The 16,345-nt window shown below is 42.7% G+C and overlaps 1 protein-coding gene across 3 annotated transcripts in view; it reads left to right on the top strand.

Annotated features, from left to right (window-relative positions):
* The first annotated feature begins 246 nt into the window (after window positions 1-246).
* EFCC1 (EF-hand and coiled-coil domain containing 1) overlaps window positions 247-16,345 on the top strand; it is a 54,207-nt gene continuing 38,108 nt past the window's right edge. For all 3 annotated transcript variants that reach the window (XM_082487892.1, XM_082487891.1, XM_082487890.1), the window contains exons 1-2: window positions 247-943; window positions 2,266-2,672. In XM_082487892.1, the coding sequence (XP_082344018.1) occupies window positions 272-943; window positions 2,266-2,672 (1,079 nt within the window). In that variant the 5' untranslated portion in view covers window positions 247-271. The remainder of the gene's footprint in view (window positions 944-2,265; window positions 2,673-16,345) is intronic.

The following is a 16,345-nucleotide window of genomic DNA, read 5'->3' as shown; positions in this document are numbered from 1 at the left end:
CGCCGCACCCCGGAGGGCCCGGCGGCCCTCGCCGATAAGCAGCCCCCGTAAAGGGGGAATCGGCCGGCTGGAAGAGAGCCCGCGCCCCCGGGGCCGGCAGCCGCCCCCGGCGCCCCTCTCCGTCCCGGAGCCGCCGCCCGGTCCCGCCCCGCCCCGCCCCGCCCGCGGCGGCCGATCGGGGCGGGCTGCGAGGCGGGGCGGGGGCGCAGCCGTAGCCGTAGCCGGCGGGGCGGCAGGATGGTCGGGGAGCGCGGCGGGGCAGGCGGGCGCGATGGAGCCGCCTGAGGGCTGGGACCCGTACGGGCGGCCGGCCCGGCGCACGCAGTGGCTGGTGAGCGCCCTGGCCTACCACTACGGGCTGGACCGCGGCGTGGAGAACGAGATCGTGGTGCTGGCCACCGGCCTGGACCAGTACCTGCAGGAGATCTTCCACCACCTGGACTGCGCCGGGGCGGGCAGGATCCCCGGCGAGGACTTCCGGACGCTGTGCCAGGTGCTGGGGCTGGAGGAGGCGGCGGAGGCGGCGGCCGACCCCGAGGAGTGCGCGGGGCTGTGGGAGGGCCTCTCGGCCGAGCTCACCTTCCGCCAGTTCCACGCCCGCCTCTGCGGCTACTTCAGCACCAAGGCGGGCAGCGCCCCGCCGCGCCTGCCGCTAGGCCGGGAGAGCGAGCACATCGAGACCCAGATCCGCCTGCGCAGCCCCCGCCGCCGCCGCCGCCGCGGGGAGCCGACCGGGGCCGGAGGAGGCGCGGCGGGAAGGCCCGGCGGCGGGGGGCGGGCGGCGGGTCCCTGCTCGCGGGAGTGCTACGAGGAGATCGTGGCGCTGGAGCAGGCCGAGGACCGCATCGCCAAGCTGGAGGAGGAGAACGGCAGCCTGCGGGAGCTGGTGGAGGACATGCGGGCCGCCCTGCAGAGCAGCGACGCCCGCTGCCTGGCGCTGCAGGTGGGTGCGGGAGCCGGTTAACAGGGAGCCCCGCTTAACCGCCCCTCGGGAAATCCGCTGTTAATAACCGATGCGGCCCCAGAACGATTTCGGAAAGGAGCGCGGCATAGACTGAGGCTGCTCTTTTCATCTCCGGCATCAACTTTTTAGCAAAGTTTGGTTACGCAGAGTCTTTAAGGGGAAACGTTGTATTTCCACCACTGCGACACTACGTATATTTAAGGGATGCACTGAAAACCACCCTGCTAAAATTGTAGGAAAGGTCAGTTTAACAAACCTAAGTGTGTAACGCCGCTTTTTCTACTGCACGTGCAGTCGCTCACTTATATACCAGTTATGCACCGTTGTGGGTTTTTTCCAAAGTAAGAAAGAACTTTTTGATTCTTACCCACACAAGCACATTTAGTGATTCAGTCGTAAATGCCCAAGAGCTTTACCTCAGAAACATCGGGAGCGTGTTTTCTTCGCAGCGTGGCCACGTGAGTTCAGAGTTGGAGCCAGTTCTGCAAACAGGCTGACGAATAGTCTCTGGCCCTTCTGCAGAGCCCCATTAGCTCTGGGGCTGGTTTCTGGTTCTGCTGTATTGGCTCAAGCGAAACACATACATACTGAACAGCAGTTAAATTACTCTGGCGTGAAATAGCATAGAGCAGGCAAAGCACCGAAGGGCTGAGCTCGCCGCTTGCTCCGGCGGGTCTGATCAGGTTGGAGTGAATACTAACACAATGCCCACAGAACTCAGCTCCATGCATGGCACTGCCATTTGGCATCAGCTGGCTGTCCAGCTTCACAACGTCCAGCATCGCAGCTGCAAGCCACTTTTACCATTTTCATTGGAAAAATGAAAGGAAATAAGAAGCAAACACAAAGTCACCAATCAAAGGCCCCAGAAAGAATCAGGAGGAGGACAAAGATTAGAGGTCCAGAACACCAACGGCTGCTCTCTGTTCACTTCTACTGAACACCACTTAAGAAACATAAATGGATTTTTTTTTTTTTCCAGAATACTACTTGCTTTTTGAGGGCAGACTAAAGTAATGACATTAAAGCTATACAGAAACTTGTGCAATAACCTAATTTTCCACTTTGATGAGTAGTTTTAAAATTAAATTTATAGATATGTATTTAAAAACTGCTTTCCAGGGACTGCTTCCTTATGTCTGTATTTCACAAAGGTAAGTAGCTTACGAGTTGCTGATCAACTATATGTCTTTTAAAAAGCCCCAACAAAACACAGTCCAGCTATTTTCAGTCTTGATTAAAATGGCAGTTGCTTTGAAACGCATCAATTTCTCCCTCCTTTCTGCTCCTGTTCATTATAGGTAGGACTGCGGAAAAGCCATGCTAACCATAAGGAAGAGGGGACCTGTTTTATAGGGAGTAACAGACAATTAACGCAGAACCACTCCCAGACCAAGTGCCTTCAAAGCGTCCTGAAGGAAGTGGAACTCATCCGGAGCTCCAGGGATGGGCAAATTGAAGAAGCAATTAGGTTCAATCAAGAGTTGGAAAGAGAGCTGAAGAGCTCTCAGGAAGCTCTGGTCAATCTGGAAGACTGCAACCGTAACCTGAAGAGGGAACAAGCAGAAATGAGGAAGAAGGTTGAGGAGGCGAGACATGCCGTCCTCAGCAGCCTTGGCAAAGTGAAGGAGCTAGAAGTGAAAGCTAACGAAGTGCCACATCTGCAAATATACATTCAGCAGCTGGAGTCAGAACTGCAGCACTATAGGTAAGTTTGAGTCCATCAAAAACTGCTTATAAAATCCAAGTATTGGAACATGAGTTAGCTTGAAAATCTCTGGTTGTAGCTTATTAAACGTCTCCAAATACATATTCTAAAATATAGCCAGAGGGAAATTAGGAGATACTGATCCATTTTCTTGGTAGGCATCCATAACGGAACTGGGTGCATTCAGCGGAAGGTAGGCCAAAATAAGGGTGCAGATCTACAGAGAGCTGAAGTCACTCCTCAGACACACAGCAATAGCACTCAATGTAGTAATAGTTCAACAAAGCCTCAAAAGAAATTGCTGACAGTCCTGCAGAATCCATTTCCAACAAACTTATTCTTTCACCTTAACTAATATAAATTCAGACATTTCCTGCTAGTTAAGTCACACATACAAAGCCAGCTGTAATCAGATGGCTGATACTCCGTTCCTTATGAAAGCTGTCCAACTTGTCATACGAATTGGAGAAAACCACACAAGGCCAACTTCTCGCCAGCAGTTTTAAACTCTGCTATGACTTTATCCCTTCTTCACTGACAGAATATGTCATACACCGGAAGAGAAAAGTTAAAACACTTTCCTAAATCCACACAATAATATAGTGGGACTCTCTCACAAAAAAAATACATCATCCAACTAAACCCCACGTTTGTAATAGCATAAACAAATATGTTTCAAAAACTCAAAGTTGGTCACGAATGTAATAGCTCACTGCTTTTGTTGCTTTTTTATCTCAGACAAAACTTGGACTCATGACTGGTTACTAAGTGCCAGGCAATTCTGCCCAAGTTTCAAACTGACCTATGGAATGAAATGTTTATATTTTCACTGACCCAAAGTAAAGCTAATATTCAGTATTTTTTTTCCTAACTGTACTAAAACTAGTATTTTAATATGTTGTCTATTCTGAACTCCTAGTCTCTTCCTAAACTTATACTTCCTCTGTTTGCTTATAAGAAGAATTCGGAGGTAGTTATTTGTAGCATCATAGCCATTGTACTGTTTTATGAGGGGAGGAAATTCTAAAAATAATAATTTTATCCGGTGTCTCTCTGTAAGCATTGTGTATGTGAATACCTGTGGTGGTTGCAGAAGATAAAAGCATTTATTTAAGCATCTATAGGATTTTAAAAATGCTGTGAGGGCACACAGCATCCAAGACGATTGTCATTTACAGGCATATCTGGATGAATGATACAACTGTTAGTGCCGAGATCGATCACACTGTTTGTCTAGTCTATCAAGTTCTCCCTAGCATGAGCACCAAAGACTGAAGTTAAGGTCTTGTCCTGCAGAATTGCTTTTTCAAAGTATGAAGCATAAAAAAAATCACCTTTAAGTAGGTAGAGATGAACTAGTTAAAGGCAATAAGAAACGTCAACTGGGCCTTGCAGAGCACGAACTTTTATGGGTTACAGCAAAACAAATAGTGTGAGCTTAAAAATGTAAATTATATATTCTTTGTAAGATACTCTTCATCTGTAAGATTTACTTTAAAATTCCATGCTAATTTAAAGTGGGCTTAAAGCTCAGGAACGGTGCTAGACTGACCATTTGGAAGCTACACCCTTTTTTTAGCCCTGCCACACATTTAGCGTAGGACCAGGCCAGCTACCAGGTGCAAGACCCTTTAACGGGTCTTGATTCTGTGTTAGCCATAAAGCACTGCCATCCCCCTGTCCATATAATATGTCTCTTGGCTTAACAGTTTAAGAGCAGAGCCGCTTAATCATGACCGTGACTTGCATGCCTGTGGTCATATTCCACAGGTGTGCAGTATATGGCATACCATAATTCCACATATTCCACAGCGTGGCACCGAGATGCCCAAACTGGCGGAAAATAGGTAAATTAAGCAGTGCAGGGCTCTGTGTCACTGCGATGAAAAAGCTTAAGACCAGCGGGGCTCTCTCTACCCTATGCAGCCAGAAGCATCATAGCTTGTCCCACTCACTTTACTCGCTTACACTTGTGCTACAGATGGCAGAAATTCCTTCTGCTCGTAAAGAATCATCTTCTGCTGTTGTGCAGAAGTCCAAACCCCATGGGCATAGTTTGAGTTAGATGCTAGGAAGTACATGGTGAGGGAAAGATGATGAATTGGCCAAAGCAGAGAGATGGAGAGACAGCTGCTATATCCCATGGGTTTTTCAGTCAATTGGCAAGCGTATGACTTGTAATGTTATTCAAGTCAGTATGTATTTAAGTTAGTATTCCAGCGAGCAGTTTTCTCCACAAAAAGTCTGTAATCATGTAAGCAGGATTAATGCTGCGAGGCAGCAGCGGAAAGCAATGGGTGAGGATTTGAGTATACTGCAGAAAGCATTTAAGGTTGCAGACTTGTCTCCTGAGAATTCCCCTTAACTGGCTTTTGGTACGGCCACTGTTTTACTTCAGCCGAAGTCTAACTTCTTCCAGAGAGGATCATATTCAAGCATGAGACCACTCTATGAGTTTTTCATGCTGCTCCTATTTATACTTTTGCATTTCTAAAGTAAAGAAGAAAATGCTTTCTTCTTTTAGGTTCAAATTGTCAAAGCTCTTTAAGCGTCTAAATCCCACTTCTAGACCTTCCTCTTACACCAACTTGCTATCAGTTAGGCCTGGAATCACAACAATGACTTTAAATTATAATCCCTAACTCAGGAAACAACATAGTTTGCATCTATTCAGGAAAGCGTTTAAGTACCTGCAAGTGATTAAATGTTTTCCTGAATTGAGGTACCTAATTACAATTGCCGTTTCTGCCCACAGATTCATATTCCTGCAAATTTGATGCAAAGTGTTGCTATCAACATCTCTGGTAAATGTTTGCTAACTCAAGTTTCTATGACTTAAACATGAACTTTTTCTGAGTACACAGGTTCCTGTATCGGGGTTTGACACATCCCTGGCATGTTATTAGATTCCAAAGCCACCCTAGTTGGCCGAATAGTTCATAGATATTTCTTGTCTTAAGGTGCACACCCTGTTCTTCCTACGCAGGATGCATGTCTCAGCTTTTGGTTCCCTATTTTCTCCACCATTAGAAATTTGCTCTATTTTTTAATTTTTTTTTAATTCCTGTCAATTTAATGAGTCAGCTCAGATACTTTAAATTTCAAGAATTCCTTACTGGAAAGCATAAGTTAGATTCATTTCAGAGGAAGAAGACATGTCACAAGAAATTGTATGCTTTATCATTGCTATTATATCAAAAATGCATAATTCACAATGTAAGTACACAGAAGAGTTTAGGAAGTTATGTAAACCCCGGTTTTGATGCAGTGCAACCCAAAGAGTTATTTTCATTTTGTGCTGGTGCGCTTGATTTCATTTTCCCAGGTATAGGGCTTTTCATTTGTTATTACTGAAGCTCAGCTTTTTGATTTTTGGACTACTCCTCCAGTTTCTTAAAATAATATTGGGACTAACCTCCAAATTGTGGTCATTCCCTCCCAGCTTGGTGTCAATCGCACATTTGTAGTTTCTCTTTCAAAAGCTGGCAGGCTAAATGAACATACTGGCTAGGTCCCAGGACAGATTCTGGTAACCTCCACTTGAGACAGTCTCTTTATCCAAGAGCAAATCATTAGCAGATATTCCCTAAACTCTTTTTTTTTTTTTCAATAAGTTTTGCTCCAGCTCAAGGTGACACCATCCATGTATTCTGATATACTATGATTTATAAATATTATTTGAGTGCCACATATACAAATGTTACTACAACAAAAACGTCCCATCTACTGCTTCTCTTTATCCATTCAGCCATTTTCCCTGTCAGAGAATGAAATTAGATTGGTTTGACGTGAATTGTTCCTGCCAAATATAAGTTGGCTCTGTTTTCTATACTATGTTGTAGGTGGCTTAGAAATTGATTAGTGAATAAAGTTTACTGATTTTCTTTTCTCTCTTTAATAGCATTGGAGGGGATAACAGAATTTAACAACCTTTTTCTGATCCCAGTGTAACAAATACAAAGAAAGGTCATTTAGAATTGAAGTAGATTTCATAATGGAGATATTCACAGAGGTTTTATGTTGCTGTGTTAGCCAGCAGCACAGTAATTACATAGGTCAGTGGAAGGGGTCATAAAATACCAAAAATGCTTCCCATATGCATGGTCTGTCTCCCAAATTACTTAATCATCCATCAGCATTTATATGTGTTAATGAGTAGGAATTCTTTTTACACATGGAACGCAGATGCTTGTTTCATCCCCTCATATTCTCTTACAAATATGAAAGTGGAGCCCTCTAGCATAGTTTCCCTCATTTATTTCTTTTATAAAGTCACCAGTGTTAATTCTTCTAAAGAAGTTACGCTTTCGGTTATCCTATATCAGAAGTAGTTCGATTTTTCTTTTCTTTTAGGAGGCAATGTCCTGATCTTTTCAATAATTTCTAAGGTTATCATTTACTCTCTAAAACAGAACAAGGTGGACCAGACAGATCCAAATCGATAATCCAAGAACAGGAGAGGAACATGGAAATATTCCTAACTGACACAGAGTCAGCTGTTAGGTGAGGAGACAAAAGCCCTGGGAAGGGAACACTACTCCACAAAAGGTGGTGTATATAGTAGGTTATTTCCAAACTGAATGATAATGCCTATTTTATATTTAGACGTGCTAGAACTGTTCTTCTATTTAAAAAGTTAGACATTAAATAAAGAAAATCTGGACAACTTTCTGCTTGTCTAGTGTCATCAATATCAACTATTTGCTGGTTGTGAAGTGCATCTTGACAGTTTATTTCAGATGGCACAATTTGCATGGAGACTGTGGGTGTATACGTGCTGGACTACACAAAAGTCTGGCTAGAACTGCAGATGATAAGCGTGTCCTTGGACAAGAGCAACAACAGGCAGGGAGCAGTGACTGATGGCAGTCAGTAAGAACAATGACAATCAGGGAACTGAACTCACAGGAGGTGAACCAAAACGTTACTTTGCGGAGCCTCTTGCATCTGCAAGAGCACTCAAGCAGATTGTTCTGGATGAACTGATGTCATCTCGTTTTATTTTCTAATTCTGCTTGTTCCTAATATTTTCTTCTACTTAAGACTGTAAGAAGTTATATATTACATAGAAGTCTGCCAAAACCCACAGATCTAAGCTTTTCAAGAAGTTAACAGTAACAGGTGAGTATGTTCCCATCATGCGAAGCTTAGACTACTTGCACGTCTCTAGTCATAAAAGAATCACGAGCTAAGCAAGCAAATGAGATTGCTGCTCATTTGAAACACTTTAAAGGAACGTTCTGATTTCACAAAAAGGGACAATGGAAGGTATTGTTATATATGGTAGAGAGAACTGCACAGAGCAATTCAAATACATTAACTTGACGTTGAAGAAAACGTCTAGTATCTCTTTCTATGGAAGGGCTAGTTTTATTTCAAATGCAAGATTCTTTCAGTTCATTTTAGCATTCCCAATACTTGCCTCCCATAATAATAGCAAAACCTTTACTTCAAATCCGTTCAAATTAGCGCAAATGCATTTATCCACAAGGAAACTTGTACTTAGGCGCTAATTCTGGTGTTGGAAACGTAGCCAGTTCACTGGCCTTTTTCAGTGCTGGGCTCTTAGTTACACAGCGTTTACCCTTGGGAGACTTTCCCTGGTTCCTCACTAAATCCTCCTTTTCATCTGGCTTGCCTTATTTGCTGTGTTGGGAGTAACTCAGTGTGAGCACAATAGCAATGCCACACATATGGACGCTGGGGTGGACGTGCTTTCGCCGTGTCCCAGGCTTCCTCCCGCAGCTCTGAGCAGGCAATGTTTGTTGAACTCGCTGTAGCTGTCACTTAGCAGCCCCCATCACACACACCTTTCTGGGGACGGAGAGATTAAAGCGTACTACAAGCCCTGCCGTCATCAGCAGTAACAAAAAGATAGGTTCAAGCCAAAGGAGTTAGTTTTGTCACCTCATATGCAGTATCTGACACATGCAGTTGTCTTTAAAAGCTGCCTCCCGTCCTTCTGTGTGTAATTTGAATCATGCTAACCCCTCCTGTACCAGAGAAATTATTTTTTCCCCAGAAGGTGTGCAGTCAGTGTTTCTGCAGCTACTCTCCCCTTGAATTGGTGCCTGGAAATTCCACCAGCAGCTTGGTGGACCCCCACAGTGCACCTCTGTCCTTCATCTGGCTGCCCTGACAAGCTGCATCGCAGCTTTCTGGCTTTATAGTCTTTCCTCCAGAAAACGGACACCTTCTACTGCCCAAACTTTCTAGGTGTTGCAACATATTATCCGTCTTGTCTTATGTCAGCAAAAATCAAAGATTCATTTCATACACAAAGATAACTTTAAAGTAAAGAAAAAAATCAATTCCCCCCACCCCTTTCAAATAATTTCATAAGCCTGGACTCCCTATCAGAGGCTACACCACTTGGAAAGCACGCCTCCCAGAACAAAGTCACTTTCTCCCTGTCATTGCAAGAACCAAAATCAAACAGAAGTGGTCCTAGCTCATAAACAGCCCTCGGTTGCAACCCTCTGGATTACTTGGGTGAGCTCCTGTACAGCACCTTCCTGTATCAAATATTAGCAGTATGTCACTTTCTGCCATAAAGGCTTCCTAGGTTCCTTCTGCCTGGTGGGCTTGACTCGCCAGTGATAGGGCATCACTGGCGTCTACTGCTATTGCGCTCAATTCGGAGACCTTAGAACTGCATTAACCTCGATATCATCCATCTGACAGACCCTGACACTTCAGATCCCGCTGCGTGCAGATACAAGCACAGCAAACTCGATGCATTGGGGTTATTCCAGGAACAGAGTTATTGGTTTGACAAGACTGGCATCTATGCACCTCTCTTGACCTAAAATCCAACTAACATCAGTGTAGGAAAGCTGCATAAAACCCACCATGATTTATTATCAAGAAAAAGGCATCTGTAAGCCAAGTGTTTGTAGCCTCCTGTCACAGAGTGTTACAACTCGTTACGAACCTCACTGGGGAGCCAGGAGGACTGATGCGTGTTGGCTGCGCAGTCCCGCACTTGGCCTCTCATTTGTTCCTTAAGTAAACCGGACAAGTTTGTAGCCCATTCCACACAAAAGAGCACCTGCAGGAAAGGATGCTTGCCAAAGCGCTCCAGTTCTTCCCCACCTCACTAGAAGGTGTCTGTGTGACCAGGTCGCACTGTGCTGCTCTCCGCTCGTACACTCCTGTGATCAGACCTGTTGAATTCATTAGGAGCATAACTTTGCTTATAGGACTAACAAGACCATAACTGGGCAATAAATCTTTTACTGAATGGAAGTCTGCCAAACCTCCCTAATAAATGCTTTGAAGAGCCAGCAGTATTTTAAAAATTTACTTTTTCTTCAAGTTAGTTTTGTAAGACAAAGTAGTAATATATAACCTCGAAGCACAACCTGTGGCTTATACTTGGGGCTTCTACATTTACCTCCCTGGGTGTCAAATATACTGACAAAAACCTGAAGTAAAACACCAGCGGCAAGATCCTGAGAGGACCAGAGCATTGACAAGTGCTCAGTCAAGCACTTAAACACACATTTAGTATAAAGTACTCGATGACTCCACTGAGCCCCTCCAGAGATAAAATTAAAACAAATCAACCAAGCATATCTCGAGTAGGTTTAGTGTGTGTCATTTTTGCTGTCAATTCACATAAGTGACTTTGAAAATCTACTACTGCTGGTCATCTACATTTGGGCACAAGCAGAGAATTCTCTGTTCTTTTAACCTTTTTATTCTGCTGGAGGAATAAAAAGGGAAGAAATTTTATTTATTATTCATAAAACTGAAAATTACTTCATGAAAATGAGGGGAGGAGGAGTTCTACTAAAGCAAAAAAGTGATTATTTGCTCTTTGCTCCTCATCTCACTTTCCTTCAGGATACAAAATAGACAAGGTAGTTTGTAAGAGAGATGCTGACAACCCAAGTTTTCAAACAGATTAATTTGTTATGCTAAAATAGTCTGCGCTCTGAATATGGAAGGATTAATGATCTGCAGGGGTGGAGGCCTTATCTCTTGAATACATCCCCAAACTGACAATGATACGACAAGATGAGTAAAGTCACCCTAGAATAGTTCAAGGGAAATTTGTGTATGCTATGCTTAAACAACAAAACAAAATCCAACAAAAAGCTTTTCTAATTTATGCACCAGAAAAAAAGCATGGAATCATGAAACCTGGAAATGGTAGAGGGACCAACCCACTCAAACCGGTCCTTTGATTTGCAAGAAATACGCTCTGTTTCAGCAGCTTTCTTCAACCGGTTGTCTACTAGTGTTAGCCATCCAGAGAAAGAAATTAATCTAGCCTTCCAATAGATGCACAGGCAACCATTCTATTTCATTGTTAACTTAAATTCTCAAAAAGCTCCTCTATGTGACATAAATACTAAATTATCTGGAGACCTGGGGAAATATCTAGAAAGTAAAATTAGCTGACTCCATGACTTCACTGGGAACTTGCCATAATGCAAACCCAAAGCCAAGCTAAGTTCTTAAACCCCATCCTTGGGATAGCACAGGCAAGATCCAAAGATTTTAAATACCATGACATTACTTAGGACACTGCCAGGCATACTCCCATAGAGGCAGATATTCGATCTGTATGTAAAACTGCCTAGACTCTAAGCAGGTTGGGGGACGAGCTAATAAATGTCACTGATTTTAGGAAATACAACGTAGGCAGTTTCTGTATTTTCAATGACACGAGACAGTTATTTAGCAGTACTGCAAACATCTGCTGGAGTATGCTCTGTTTACCCATCTTCTCACTGTAGTCCTGTTGAATCACTGGCCGTGTTTAGCGTACTGTTCTCTTCCCTTCATTCTCCAGTACATTTTTTCAACTTTATCAGCATCTTGGCTGCCTGCTTAGCAGAATGATTAACATCCAGACTGATATTTGCCTCCCTAGTGCTTGGCTTAGCCTATTCTCTTTGTGATACTCAGCGTATTTTCCTCTCTTTGCCAGATTTGCCTGGCAGTCTGAGTCTCAGCTATTCTGAGCTGTAGCCACTGAAACAACCTAAGAAAAATGCTGCCCTCAAACTAGAAAAAAAGATAGAAAAGAATGCGCTATACTATAAGTAAAACTTTGCTTAAATGGTCTCGGCATCTGATCTTAAAGCTTCACCTTCCGAGATAATCACAAACGGAAAATTCTAAGAGAGACTGAGATTTTTGGGGGGTAGAGGGGAAAGAAGAAGGGCAGGAGGATCAGCTGGTCAATGTTTTTGCTTCAGTCCATTATAAAGAAGAGATATTTCCACAATTCCAGATGTGGAACCTATCTGTGTGCTCAAGTTGAGCAATCCAAAAGTTGTAAGATATATCAAGAGGCTGGCTTTAGTTGTTATTTACAGAGATAATTCTTTATCTAGGAAAAAAGGGGGTTTTATACATTTTTATAGCTTTTCATAATGCCCATCTGAAATTCTGTCAAATTCTATTAAAAATTAATATGTGTCCTTAAAGGATGACAAAGTTGCAGCTCAAAGACTGAAAACATGAAGCATGGAACGAAGCTTGATCATTATCGCAGGTACCTGTATCACAGGATGCTGTGTTCTCTTTGCCAATGCCATTTCACACAGGAATGTACGTTATATATCTATAAAAAAAAAGGCTGGAAAATAAACGTCAAAGGCAAGCTTTGAGCATGATGCATGTTATACAGAAGTAAATTTCTACACAAGTAACTTCAGCCTTCACAGCACAGTGCTTAAAACCACTTGAAAAATAAGTAGAGGCTGTGATTGACTGTGTGTTGCAGTCCCCCCTGGTTTGTGGAAAAAATGTTCTCCGAAGGGTGCCTGAGCTTCAAGCTCTAATTGCCACCACAGCACACATCATCCACTTCAAGAAAAGAGGTGCCAAGTGTTAGGAATCAGGTTACAGTGGAAAGACCCCAAACCTTTCAATAAATCTACAGAATAAAACCAGGCCCTGTGCTTTGTTTTGTGAAGAGCCTCTTTTCACAGCAGAATGTTTCAGGGAAGGTTCGTGATGTCACATTAATCATAACACTGAAAAATCTGGTATTCACAGCACATCTGCTCTGCTTTTATTCTCTGTACTTGACCCCATCACATGTCCTTGGCATTAGTTCACATAACATAAAAGTATCTGGAACTGCATATGGTGAGGTCAGCCAAGTTTAAAGCAGAACATTGTCGGGTTTAAGCTGAGCTCTGAGGATAGTGTTTTCACACTCCCAGAACTTGTGGGTCTAAGTAGCACTCTGCTTAGCAGAAAATTACGCAAGACACAAATATGAGCAATCAAAGCAAAGCCGACGCTTAAGGAAATTGTAGAAGAATAGGTTATGCTACCCGTTTCTGTCTCAGCATATATCCAAAGGTGGGGTTTCCAACTGTGTATGTGCAACTGAGGGTACAGCTGTATTTTGTTCTGCGTCAGTGTGTTGACTCCCGGTGAGCCTGCTCTGGAGCTGAGGGCAGCATCGCTGCATCAGCATGACATCCGAGAACCCCAATTCTCCGAGTTCCACGGAGCTGCAGAGCACAATCCCCAGCTCTTTGGAGGTAATTCAACTGCTTTTACACTGCACAACACAGGCACACGCTCAAAAGCACAGGTCTCAGATATTCTCTACTGCAGGACAAAGAGACATCAAGAGGGCTGTTTATAGTGGTTCAATTCGATGGCCTGACAGAACTGGCATGAATGAGGTAAACATTGTAAACATTTGGACCACTCTCACCTACAGTGACTGCTCTGATTTCATTTAGACACAGGCAAAGTACTCAAGGATGAATAGTTTATCCTCCAAAAATATAATTTGGAATCAGTTTAAACTATTTGTATATTTAGGTTTCGTCAGGTAAGATTTCACATAGAGGAAAATAAAAGGAAAAGCAGAAAAATTGTGGTCTTTTATTTAGGCATTTTCTTGCTGGAGTGTTTTGATTTTTCCTATCTGAAAAACATTAAATCAGTGTAGCTGAATTGAGTTCCAATATACATTAAGACACCAAAAAAAAAAAAAAAAGAAATGAAACCAGAATGAAATATTTCATGTTGAATAGGCAGTTTCCTTAGATGCAAAACATTTTTTACAGATTCCTAATTCAACCAACCAAACACCACCACCCTCCCCCCCTGAAAATATCTGAACAGCTCTAAGCAGAAGTTACAAGAGAAGCTGGTCTTTAGTCTGAAAGATCTGTGTTTCCATTAATAAATGTATATAGCTCCGTTTAATTTCCAGTGCTATCCACGGTCCCCAAGGACAAATCCTTTAGCTGAGAGAAAAGAATAAGAAAAGTACAAATAAGGCGGCTCTTAGCTGAAACTGTCAGAATGCCTATCTCTGGAGTGCTGGAGCCCTGGCTGTGAGGTGACTGGTTTTGCAGGAGGAGAAGCCTTCTGGCTGTGAAATACGAACCCCACTGGCAGAATATTCCCAGGTGAATGCACCGACTTTGAACGAAAGACCTTTCAGTGTAGCCAGGGGGTTGATCTCTTTCAGAAAAGTTATGATTAATCTCTATACAGAAGAGTTATATACTGGGTCTATTCTTGTGCTGTCAATCTAACACTTGCTACTTTTTGTCCCTTGTTAAAACAAAAGTTCTTTGCAGTATAACGTCCTTCCTACTGTTTGTGTGGTGCTTTCTTCTGTTCGCTCTCTTCTGTTGTTACCTACCTGCTTTGCTCTCTTCAGTTTTTTGTTCATCGTGATTTCCAGTTTCCAAATGATGCTTCAGATGCATTTAAAAATAGGAAACTTTAAAAAGCAAATAAACGTGAAGCTTTTTAGGTAAATACTATGCAGCATATGAATGGTCTAAGCTCTGAATTCACATCAAATAATCATGATCAAAGATCTAAAATCCTAAGAGTTTTGAGGTGTTTAGATCTGTACTTTATATAAATCAGAGAAACTGTCAATCCCTGAGGTTTGGCACTTGTTATGAAGTACTAAAAGTCATTTATACTTAAATTGCAGTTCTCCAACCTTATCAGTTAAGGCTCTGCTTCTGCAAACAGCACTGTCTTGCATCAAAGTCATCTTTTCTTCTAGTTAGGATACAGGTTACTTATAATCCAACCGGCCTCTTTATTAAATGATGTTGTTCTTAGCACAGAGGAGTATTAATGCTGGAATGGTAGCAATTATTTTTTCCTCTCCCAAGCAAAGCAAGTTTTTCTGTGGCAGACTCCCATGGACTAGCTAAATTAATGGAGCTGTGTTTCGTGAACGAGCGTGACACACGGTACAGAAGTCACCGGGAGGTAAATGATGCTTTGCTGCCTCATGGATTCAAGTTGAAACTAATTCTATTCATCTGCATTTACCTGTCGTTATATACAGGAAACAAACAGAAAATAATCCCTGAACAAAGCGATGACTCCATAGGCAGAGCCCACAAAAGACACCCTGAGCCCTCCAGTTTATCTGGTCAGTCCCTGGAAGGCAGAGCTGAACTGCAATTTCTTCCCTTCATGTGGCTCTATAAAGAAAGAAAAGGCCATGGTGAACAGGAGCGGGGAAAGAAAGAGCAGTTATGCTCATTACCGTGAAAAAGGAGCTGTCAAAGTGTCACCTTCTTTCATCCTTCCTCCCTTGCCAGCCTTTTTTTTTTTTTTTTTGACCCAGGGAATGGAAGCTTAAATCAAACAGTCAGAATGAATGATGAAACTGCATAGTTTGTACAAAACAAAACAAGAGGCTGTTGAGAGCGGTAAAAAGGGGGCCCATCCGAAGGCAGCAGACAACGCCCAGCTGTTGGTTCCCCTGATTTCATTACGAGAGAGGCTGGTGCTTAAACAGACACGGTGGCAAGACAGACCCCCTTCCTCCTCCATCTGTAAATACAGCCTGTAAGGATCCTGCATGCATAAAATGGACAGCAATGCCTGGATATTTATCTTTGGTCAAAGGGAACAGGATTAGTAAGATGAGCAGCATAATGAAGATCTGAACTATCATCAGTCAGGTTTCAGACAGGGTCAGAGTACTGGTTCGAAACGAAGTTTTAATACTGGCAACAAGAGTAGCTAATTTTAATTAAGTTCTATGTTGGAGAGAGAACGGTATAACGGCTTACAACAGGCAAGATGAATGTGAGCTGGGAGAGCTATTGAAATACAGAAAGAAAACCATATACTGTATTGTTTTTAAAAGCAGGCTTATGAATTATCCATCAATTCAACATGCAGAGGCCCGAGTCCACTTTTGGGTGTTTATTATTTTTGGTGAAGTTAAGCAAACCAATGCTTTTGAATGTTTGGTTTGTGCTTTAACCAATCCTAAAATAAAGCACCTTTTCAAACGCAAAATTCTTCCCAGGACCCTGGGAACATGTGTCTTTGCCATGCTTACAAAAATGCTAGATTTTTTTTTTCCGTCAGTTTATAAATGGAACTGTAAACCCATGATGTGGCCCGGAACATAATATACAAAGTGCCAGGTCAGAGGTGAATGCTATCAAACAGGTGTAAAAGTAGTTTGTGGCTTAGATTGCGTATCCTTAAGTTTAAAGGGCTTTTTTCCCCCCGATTAAACAAATGCATACTGCATGCATCATTAACGTACCTAGTGGATGATATGCATTATAGATTTTATATTTTAAAAATATCGATTCATGTTAAAAGAAAGGGTACCCTGTCATACATTAAAAACCATGATCTATCAAGATGCTTCTATCTCATTAAAAACACTGCAGAAGATACTATAG

The sequence above is a fragment of the Vanellus vanellus genome, assembly GCF_965231255.1.
Source record: "Vanellus vanellus genome assembly, chromosome: 9".
NCBI lineage: Eukaryota > Metazoa > Chordata > Aves > Charadriiformes > Charadriidae > Vanellus > Vanellus vanellus.
This window is presented reverse-complemented; position numbering and strand designations above follow the sequence as displayed.